Consider the following 11,727-nt stretch of genomic DNA (forward strand, 5'->3'; position numbering starts at 1 on the left):
GTAACTAAAGCTCAACTACAACAGAAGGACATAACACAACCCACACAAGGGACACGCCTTCAGCACCTGGCTCAGGTGACCAAGGAACACTGTACCTCACAGGACACCTGCTATATAAAGGCACTCTACTATGACTGGGAGATTAGGAGCCCTACCTAATACATAGAAATAAACACAGGGAGGCAGCCAAAATGGGAAAACAAGAAACATATCCCAAAAGAAAGAACAGAAGCAAGTTCCAGAATAAAACCTAAACAAAATGGAGTCAAACAATCTACCAGATGCAAAGTTCAAAACAATGGTTTTAAAGATGCTCAATGAATTTAGGAGAAGAGTAGATGAACTCAGCGAGACCTTTACAAAGAGATAGAAAGCATAAAAATGAAGATGGAAAACATAAAAGCAAACCAGTCAGAAATGAAGAATACAATATCTGAGATGAATATATTAGAGGAATATCTTCTCAGGCAAAGGAAACAAAAGAAAATTAAACAAATGGGACTACATCAAACTAAAAAGTTTTTGTACAGCCAAAGAAACCATCGACAAAACAAAAAGACGACTGACTGTTTGGGAGAAGATATTTGCTAATGATACATCTGATAAGGGGTTAATATCCGAAATATACAAAGAACTTATACAACTCAACAACAAAAAAAACAATCCAATTTAAAAAAGGGCAGAAGACCTGAACAGATACTTCTCCAAAGAGGAAATACAGATGGCTAACAGACATATGAAAAGATGCTCAAGGTTGCTAACCATCAGAGAAATGCAAATTAAAATCACAATGAGATATCACCTCACACCTGTCAGAATGGCTATCATCAATAAATCAAAAAACAACAAGTGTTGGTGAGGATGCGGAGAAAAGGGAACCCTCATACATTATTGGTGGGACTGCAAATTGGTACAGCCACTATGGAAAATAGTCTGGAGGTTTCTCAAAAAATTAAAAATGGATATATCTTGTTACTCAGCAATTGCACTTCTGGGTATTTATCCAAAGAAAACCAAAACAATGATTTGAAAAGATCTATGCACTCCAATATTCATGGCAGCACAATTTACAATGGCCAAGATATGGAAACAACCTAACTCCCCATCAACAGATGATTGGATAAAGAAATTAAGGTTCATATATACAATGGAATATTACTCAGCCACTAAAAAAAATGAAATCCTACCATTTGCAACAACATGGATGGACCTCGAGGTTATTATGCTGAGTGAAATAAGCTAGACAGAGAAAGGTAAATACCATATGATTTCACTTATATGCAGAATCTAAGGAACAAAAAGAACAAACTAATCAAAAACAGACTCACAAATATAGTGGACAATTTGGTGATGGACAGAGGGGAGGGGGATTGGGGAGCTGGAAGAATGGGGTGAAGGGTTGAAGTACAAATTAGTAGTTGATGGATGGTCACAGGGATGGCAAGCATAGCAGAGGGAATGCAGTTAGCATTTATACGATGGCTAGGTGGAGGGTCAGGGGAGGTAGAGAGTAATTGGGGGGATCGTTTTATGAACTATATAGACGTCTAACCAATGTACTGTATACCTGAAACAAATTTAAATTAATAAATTTTTTAAAAAAGAGCAAGGCTCTGAAATTAGGTGATCCAAATCCTCAGTAATCCTGTGACAATGAAGGTAAAGTTTTCTATGAGGTTATTACTCTTCATGTGTCAGTACTGCTGGGAGTTCGCATAAAGACGAAGAATTAAAGAGCATTTGTGTATTATACTCTTATTGAAATAAAACACCGAAAAGCACACACACACAAAAAGAATACATTAGAGGGAATCAACAGATTGGATGAAGCAGAGGATCGAATTGGTGATTTAGAGGATAGGATAGCAGAGGACACCCAATCAGAACAGCAAAAAGAATAAAGAATCAAAAACAATGACGATAATTAAGGAGCCTCTGGGATATCAAGTGTAACATTTGCATCATAGGGATACCAAAGGGTGAAGAGAAAGGGCAAGGAATTGAAAACCTATTTGAAGAAATAATGACAGAAAACTTCCATAACCAAGTGAAGGAAACAGACATACAACCCCAGGAAATTCAAAGAGTCACAAACAAGATGAACCCACTGAGGCCCACTCTGAGATACATCATAATTAAAATGCCAAAGGTTAAAGCAAAGTGAGAATCTTAAAAGCAGCAAGAGAAAAGCAATTAATTACCTACAAGGGGAACTCCAATAATACTGCCAGCTGATTTCTCAACAGAAACTTTGCAGGCCAGAAGGGACTGGCATGAAATATTCAAAGTTATGAAAAGGACCTACTACCAAGATTATTCTACCCAGCAAAGCTATCATTTAGAATTTAAGGACAGAAAAAGAGCTTTTCAGACAAGAACAAGCTAAAGGAGCTCATCACCACCAAGCCAGTATTACAGAAAATGTTGGAGGGACTTCTTTAAGAAGAAAAAAATATGTATCAAAAATATGATTAATAAAATGGCAATAACTGCCTATCTAGCAACAATTACTTTAAATGTAAATGAATTAAATGCTCCCATCAAAAGACGGGGTGGGTAAATGGATAAGAAAACAAGATCCTTACATATGCTGCCTACAAGAGACTCACTTCAGATCAAAAGACACACATAGACTAGAAGCAAAGGGATGGAAAATATTTCATGAAAATGAAAACAAAAAAAAAACTAGGGTAGCAATATTTATACCAGACAAAATAGACCTTAAAACAAAGGCTATAAAAAGAGACAAAAGACATATTTATGTGAAGAAAACCAAAATACTATTTTGAAAGGACATGTGCATCTATATGTTCATTGCAGCATTATTTACAATAGCCAAGATATGGAGGCAATCTGGGTGTCCAATAATGGATGAATGGATAAAGAAGAAGTAGTACAGATATACAATGGAATATTACTCAGCCATAAAAATAAATGAAGAAATAAATAATTAAAAGAATGAAATCTCGTTATCTGCAACAACATGGATGGACTAAAAAAGTATTGCGCTTATTGGAGTAAGTCAGATAGAAAAGACAAATGCCATATGACTTCTCGTACATGTGGAGTCTAAAGAATAAAATAAAACAGAAATAAACTCATTAATACAGAGAACATTTTTTAGAGTTACCATATGGGATTGGGGTTGGAAGGGTGGATGAAAGAGGGGAAGGTATTAAGAAATACAAATTGGTAGTTACAAAATAGTCATGGGAATATAAAGTATAGCCTAAGAAATATGGTCAACAATATTGTAATAACTATCGACAGTGTCAGATGGGTACTAGATTTATCAGGGTGATCACTTCATAAGTTATATAAATGTCTAATCACTATGTTGTACACCTGAAAATAATATTATATGCCAACTATAATCAAAAAATTAAAAAAATAACAAAAAACAAAATGAATTATGAAAGTTCTAAACCCAATAACTTGTTCATACAACTCTCTCCAAAAGAGACTGCTCTGTCTTTATCTGAGTTCTTTCTGTATTATCACTCTAATGGATTTAATCTGAGACAACCTACAGATTTGGGGCCCAATCTCGCAGTATACCAGACAGAGGAAAATAAATACCAAATGATTTCACTTATATGCAGAATCTAAGGAACAAAAAGAACAAAGTAATCAAAATCGGACTTACAAATAGAGAGGACAATCTGGTGATGGGCAGAGGGAAGGAGGACTGGGGTGCTGGAAGAATGGGGCAAAGGGTTAAAGAAGTACAAATTAGTAGTTGAAAGATGGTCACGGGGATGGGGAGCATGGCACAGGGAATGCAGTCAGCATTAACGTAATGGCTAGCTGGAGAGCCAGAGGAGAGAAAGAGCAATTGGGGGATCATTTTATAAATTATATAATTGTCTAGCTAATGTACTGTATACTTGAAGCAAATGATAAAATAAAATTTAAAAAATAAAAAATCTAAATTTCAGAAAGGCACATGATTTTATGAGTAACAAAATGAAAAATAGCAAAATAACTACATAATTTAAATACTCTAAACATATGTAAAATAATTTGACTATGCTATCATTCAGAGCATTATTAAATAACTTTAGATTACTGGAACCAAAGAAGGTAATTCTATTGGGGCCTTATCAAATGCACAAGATTGGATCGCAAGAAGTTGATTCTTACCACATTTAATACATTTAAAATTTTCAACAAACTTAAAAGTGTGCCCATTAATCATTCATTTAGATCAGAGAGTGTACAGGTATTATTTTTATTGCTGTTATGCTTTTTGTTAATATTCTATGATTTTTAACAAATTGCTTTCTTAACTTTTATGACATACAAAATATATAAAACTGAAGCTTGATTTTATGAAGACACCTCACAGCTACCACCACTACCACAACCACCATACAAACTTCCTTTTTCTAGATATTAGCTCATGGGTGACCCTACAGTATACATGCATGTACACACTTTAATTTCAATGTCCTTGATGCTGATAAAATTTAAAGGAAAATCTTATCAGCATGAATTCTTTTTCTTTTTTACTATGTATATGTATTATCTATACAATAAATGTTTTAAAAAGTAGTATCAGGCATCAATGTAGCAGAGGTAATTAGAAAAAATGAGCAAAAGCTATTCACTTTTTTAGGACTGAGAATCTGTTATACTAAAAGAGTAAGTTTACGATACGTAAAATATGAAACCAAATTCCTATTTATTATAATCATACAAAGTTAACTTTAAATCTTGCATTATATGTATTTAGTTGAATTTTAAGTCCAAGACTTAGAAAATACCTGTGACAGAAAAAAAAAATTTAATGACTAAAAAAATTTCAAATTATAGTAAAAAATACATAACATAAAATTGACCATCTTGAGCATTTTTAAGTTTACAGGTCAGTACTGTTGAGTACATTCACGGTGTTGCAAAACAGCTCTTCAGAACTTTTTCATCTTGCAAAACTAAAACTCCATACCCATTGAACAACTCCCCATTTTCCCCTTCCCTCTCTTTCTATTTCTATGAATCTGATTACTTTAAATATCTCATATAAGTGGAATCATACAATATTTGTCTTTTTGTGACTGAAATACTTAGCATAATATCCTCAAGCTTCATCCATGTTGTAGCATGTAACAGGAGTTTCTTCCTTTTTAGGGCAGAATAATATTCTAATATATGTAGTATATACAACATTATATTCATCCATTATCTGTCAATAGACATTTGGGTTGCTTCTACCTCTTGACTACTGTGAATATTGCTATGAACATGGTATGCGAATATCTCTTCGAGATACGAAAAATTTTGTAAGCAGTTTTATCCAAGTGATAGGGCTACTGAGTATTTCAAACTAAATGTGTGCATTGTTACTGATAAGCAGTTGGAAGAAAAAAGCGTCAAACACTACAATGTGACAATGGAAAGAAATAAAAGACTAAAACTGCATTTCAGTGTGCCATATTCAACTTATATATGGACAATGACTATTCATCTTACATAGCAAAATGCAGTCTCCTTACCAGTAATTATTATACCATCATCTTTATGAGCTTCAGCCATTTCTTGAACATGGACTTCTGAGTTCACATCAACCTCTTTCCCTGATAACTGTAAATGAGCTTGAAGAGAGGATGTGACCTTGACAAGAATAGAGCCTGTAATAAGTTTAAAGGAGAGCTTATAAATGCAAAGAAATCAAAAGTACCAGAGCCTATTATAAAAATGCTCCTGGTACACTGTCTTTACTCCTCAACAGAGTTTATTTAAAAAACAGTCTTTTCCTTATTCCCAGGTGGTCAAACATTACCTTCCTCCCAAGGCACTGAGAGTAACTTCTAGCAAGGGTATGAGTCATTAGGACATTATGCATTACTATTTCTTCTTTTGCCAATAGCCCTCATCACCTTACCTAGTACCAGAAAAGGAGCAGTTTACTACACATGTAGCTTGTAAACAGGATTTACCACTAATTGAGAATATATGAAGAGCCAGGCACCTTAATTACATTATCTCTTAATCTCCATATCAACTTCAATGAGGTATTATTATCTCAATTGTGCAGATGAGAACTTGCTCAAGTTCCCACTAGAGCTAGTGTTGGAATCTAGATCCAGTTCAATGACAACAAAGCCCACGCTCTTAACCACTGTGGTATGTCATATACTGCTACCTCATCTTATTACAGGACTTGTGACCTCACTGATCACTGGAACACAACTAGAACTCTGAGCTCTTGTGCTTTCAGTTGTATCTGGGGGGTGGGGGGTAACAATAATAAAAAAAGAATATTTGAATTTCAACTGACTAATGTTTCTTTTCAATGGATTACAGTCTTTTGGATAATTGAGGCAAGACACTCATCTTTATTTCCATTACAATCTTGTAGTAATTAAAGCTTCTAAAGTAGGAAATAAGAAAAACTACTCTGTTAGCTAAGGCATTTTTGAAAACAATTCTGTGGGTTGCAGTACAGACTCAGCAGCACACTCCTGTTTCAGAAGTTTTTTCTTTCTGTTTCTCATACATCAAAAAAGTAAGAGGCCCCTGCCATAACACAGTAACCCCAGCTCTATGGACACAGATGGTCAGGATGACATCCATTGTGAATATTGTAAAGATTCGTTTTACAATGCATTTATTTACAGGTCACTGTTTGCCTTCTAGTTGGGTTAACATCAGCTTGTTTCTCTAAGTAGTTTAATATCTTCTCAGCCTTCCTAACTGGAGCTAGAAGTTTGGGGTAAGGCTGATAAACTCTCATACTTACTACTCAAAAAAAGCGAGGGGACGAAGTACATCACTACAGCTGGTTTTATTTAAAAAACAAATTGATTTTCAGAGTTTAAATGTAAACTACTGACAGAAAATTTCCCATAGCAACAGATATGAGGGCCAAACAACCCTGAAAAATTTCCAGAAGAATAGAAGATACATGTTTTTCTACCAAAACATACTTTAAAAAGTAGAAAATAATAGATTTTAAAAACTTTATTCTAGGACTTTATGTCTCTAAATATATCGAATATGATAATTTTATGAACACCTTTTTTCTGTTTTTAAATAAATGTCTCAAATCTGAGAGCTTTAAAAATGTTAAGCAATGCAGTTTTATCCTCATATCTTTCTACAGCCTTAAAAAACAAAACCCATCACTACCAAAATTCCATTACTGTTAGCAAATGAAGAATTCTCATGACTTGAAGACATTCCCAAATGTCTCCTTTAATATTATCTTTTTTAGAAAGAAGAGCTTTTTATTATATCTTCAACTTCTTTTCATTTCATAAGCTGTTTCACAGTTATTGACATCATTACCAGTCTTTTTAAATTAAAAAGTCATTATTAAAACTAATATTAATACCACATCATTTATTGAAGGCATACTATATTGAGATTAGAGGTTTATCATGGACAAATTTTAAGTAGAAAAGTCAGTATTCAGATGTAAGCCTGACTATCAAGCCCCAAAACAGTCTTTCTGAATGAATGAATAAGGTCACCATGTTGACTTTCATAGGGAGAGAGAAAACAAGCATTCTTCTTCACATAGCAAAATAGAGAAGACCTAAGCGACTCAAGTGGCTGGCTCTTGAACACTACAGCAAGACAAGTTGTAAAGGATTCCAGATGTGTTCACTAAACATTAAGCAACAGAATAACTTTCCATTACTCTAAAAAGTTACTATTGCCAAATGTAGTGAGAATTAAGAGACCTAAAGTCTCTTATGACAGAAATTTTTGCTTCCAGTTTTGTTTAAGTTTCTACCAGGAACATGGTTCCAGCAGGAGAAAACACAAAATTGTAATCCTAATCAAATTTTGGAACATCGTATGCCAGTTCAGTTGGTTACTGGAACAACATTCCAAATAATACTCAAATATATTTCAAGTGAATGAAGATGAACAATGTTTTTTGTTTGTTTTATATTTTCATCCATACAATTCAGGAAATAACTTTCACATAAAAGCTTTTAATCCATTACTAGTTACATTAAATGTAGTAATGGTTTGTTTTCTTCTCTATGTCTTTGTAATAAGAGAATGCAGTTATATGACTTTCATGGCGTTTACAAAATTCCCTGAATAGCATTATTGAAGCTCTTAGAAATTTAGTGAAAACACATTATCTAAAAGAAAAAATGTGATTTTGAAAAATCAAATCACATCTGTGTGTCAGCAATAAGTTCAGTTTCAGACCCTGCGTTTGCAGTTTTGATACACTGACAAGTGAGCTTCACTGACAAAATGGTATTAAAGCAGTATGGCAAAGAAATTACTAATGGCAGGAAAAACTGATCTCTGTAAGGAATTATTTTACTTGTTATACATATAGCCCTGTTCTGTCCAATATACAAGAGCTTCTAGACTTTCTTTAAAAAAATTTTTTTTTAGGCAGAGCTCCAGTTTTTAACAACTTTGTGCACCCAGGCCACTTCAGTCTCTATGGCCAAGATACTTCAAGTACCCAGCCACTTGCCACCATGCACATGTGCATGTACGCAGACTCATATTCAGTTTTCAGATGACTAAAAAGTGTGTCATTTTTAATAAAAGATATGGACTCTTAAAATAAGTTATTTGTATTAGAAATAAGATTATAGAAAGAGACACGTCGTAAGTCTTGATACTTCAAGAGAGTAAGTCAACAATCACGTTAGAGGACCTTCCTGGTGATACCCTTATTTCAGTATCACATTTTGAAAAGTACTTCTCTTGAGTGATGGCCTCTTACAGACTGGTAAAAAAACTTCCAACAGAACATATGGAAGCATTTTCCCTCAAAGAATATTCTATTTCAAACCCAAAACTAAACTGAAAAACCCAAACACTAACACTAAAAAATTTCACAATAACAAAGAGACAATATATTACATTTTGTTTGCACTACAAAGGGAAAGATAGTCTTAGTGGCCATGTGTCCCAAAAGAATACCCATATGGTATTCCAGTCTTGTATCCAAACTGGTATTCCAGTCTTTAAATCAGGTTATACCAGAAAAAATTATCTTGAAATCACTATGTCAGTACCATAGGTACTTTGATGACCTGTTTCCTGAATGTTATATAAAAGCTTCCATACACCATATGTCAAAATAAAACATTCCACTTGGCTAACCTTTATGAGATTTCAATTCCACTTTCCCCAGTTGGCTGACATAAACATCTAAGGCACCCTGATGAGTCGAGGCTTTTAGACATCCAGAGGACGAATCTAGGAGAAAGGAAAAAACTATAAGCATAATTATTCTCATGTGAGTACTTAGAATTATAAACTTGAAACAAAAGGCTCTGCTTTGACATTTGGATAAGAAGCTAAGAGTCTTGAAAGATTTCTTATTTTCCTTATAACTATGTCATCTGCTGCTTTAAAATAAACACAGGAACAGAAATCTAGAATTGTACCCCTAGACAACTAATAAAAAATCCCTACGTCTATAGTAACCTGCATAACTTCTCTCTAAACATCTAAGGCAACCTACCTAAACATGTTTACTCAAAAACCTAATGTGTAGGAAGGGCAGTAGGCAAGCAATGGATCCTTGATAGCCAAGACCATTAAGCATCATTGATAGATTTAGTTTACTATTAACTTGCAATATTTACTAAAGAATTCTATCCCATGTTAGTCACATATTAGTAGTAGCAAAGTTAATAAAAATCAAAACCTCTGAATTTTCTCCTTTTAGCAAATTTGCTAGTACTAGTGCTGCTAAGAGTGAAAGATTACGCAAGGTTTTGTTGCAATTCTTTAAGGGACAGAAAGGAGGAGGAAATCACTGGAAGAGTGGGTGAAGCTTATTTATATCTAAATATTTCTTTTCAAGTTTCTGGAATTGAATAGGTATCTTTAAGTAAGGGAAAGAAAGTCAGAATTAAGGTGGTCCTTATTTGACACTCAAATTTCCTTATATCATCGTTGACTCCTTTTTTCAATGAGCCAACATTTCAAGTTCAAGGAAAAGCTGGTAGTCAGAGATAAAGAAGTAAGAGAATGATGTTGACAAGTCAGTGCTAAGTTGCTTTTCCTTCTTCCTCCTCTCCCATGGCAACTGAACATTTAATCTAATATTCTATTGGACTGCCCTAAGGAGGCCAAAGCATATATTTTTTAGAAAGGTCTCTTTAAAAGCATATTTTATCAGGAGCTTTTATTACTTCAAAGTGGAAACAAAGTAAGTAAGGAGTGTGATAAAACCAATGCCAAATATATATTTTTTATAAAATGTGGAGGAAAAAAACATTTGTACACTCAAAGGAGCCAACATTTTTCTTTAAAATAATTTTTAAATAACCAAAGACAACAACTTGAGACTAAACTGTTTAAAATCTGACTCTAAGATTATTTACAATAATTTATCTCTAATCTAATTGAAAAATGGCCTTTATCAGGAATAAATTATTTAACTTTTAAATTTAAGTACAATTGACATACAATATTACATTAGTTTCAGGTATACAGTACAGTGATTCAACAACTTATTTAATTTTTAAGTGTCAAAAATAAACACTGATACTGAGAAATTAAGCTACTAGAGATAAATGACATAGAATAGCTGGATACAGATGAATATTCCTCTCTTCAAATACTAATAGGAACCCCTTTTAAAGCTTCTTACTGCAACCATAAGAAGCCAAATAAAAATATATTACGGTAAAAAAAAAAATGTGGACTACACAATGTGTGCATTATCCCAGGTTAAACAAAACAAAACATTTAAAACATTAGTGTGATTTCTTGCTTTCCCTATGGGGAAAAACACAAAATTTTTATGTGGCTCATAGGAAATACTTTTAACTCCCCTCTCCCAGTGGGCAATAAACACAGCTATATAATTATATCCTAAGCCACTAAGTAATTACATCCTCATGTTATCAGTGTTGAGCTCTGATAATGGCCCATCCCTTGGAGACTGTCAAAAAATATTAAAATTCAAGATGTGTTTTCAAAAGAGAAAGCAATGGTGATATTGAAAAGGCTATGTAGCAAAAGATACACTAATTTCCTTTTGTTTTCTATAATGCAAATGGTTGGAACTAAAAATTAACTATCAAGAGTCAAATTAAGGCTTCATCCACAGAATTTCATATTTTGGGGATTCACGTAATAGAGAAATTCTGTAGCTTTTGGAGGAAGCCTTAAGGGAAATAAGTATTAGAGACTGATTAAGATGTGAACAGAAATTGTTAGTCCAGACAGCAGTTTGAATAAGTAGACTCCTACAGTTTTCAGTTTTCTATCATCACAATTTTGGACAAAGATCTTGTTTGTCTGACAGAAGCCACCTAGTTTTCCTGGAAAATTACACATACAAATGGGAAAAACTGATGTCAACTACCAGTTAACGCTACATGCAACCAAAGAAATAGATATCTAATATGCACTTTGCTAATAGCAGACAATAACAAATAAGCTTGAAAGGCTAAAATTCCAAACTTTGTTATTTTCCTCTAGATAAAGAAGTCTCTCAAAATTGGTCAAGCATGTTCAGAAAGTTCTGAATTTTTATAATTCTACCTCAAGTTTCAACATGTAGATACTAAGGAACAGTAACATAAAAGATATTTCTTGATTTTTGCAACTTTATTTCTGTACTTCCAAAACTACATTAATTGCAAGAACAAGGAACAAATTTTATAAGTAGAACTAAATATATAAGCCTTCATTTGATTCTTAAGTTAATTTTTAGTTCCAATCATTTCTATTATAGTAAAGTGTTTGCAAAGGCAGAATTAAAGTTACTTCATGAAAGTG

At 33.5% G+C, this 11,727-nt stretch overlaps 1 protein-coding gene across 1 annotated transcript in view; it reads right to left on the bottom strand.

Annotated features, from left to right (window-relative positions):
• The window catches only part of FAM185A (family with sequence similarity 185 member A), a 57,870-nt gene that overhangs the window by 8,697 nt on the left and 37,446 nt on the right, over positions 1-11,727 (bottom strand). Inside the window, exons 5-6 of the mRNA XM_011365210.2 lie at positions 9,091-9,186; positions 5,496-5,630 (exon numbers count right to left, since the gene is read on the bottom strand). Of these exons, the coding sequence (XP_011363512.1) occupies positions 5,496-5,630; positions 9,091-9,186 (231 nt within the window). The remainder of the gene's footprint in view (positions 1-5,495; positions 5,631-9,090; positions 9,187-11,727) is intronic.

The sequence above is a fragment of the Pteropus vampyrus genome, unplaced genomic scaffold (genome assembly GCF_000151845.1).
Source record: "Pteropus vampyrus isolate Shadow unplaced genomic scaffold, Pvam_2.0 Scaffold107, whole genome shotgun sequence".
Lineage (NCBI taxonomy): Eukaryota > Metazoa > Chordata > Mammalia > Chiroptera > Pteropodidae > Pteropus > Pteropus vampyrus.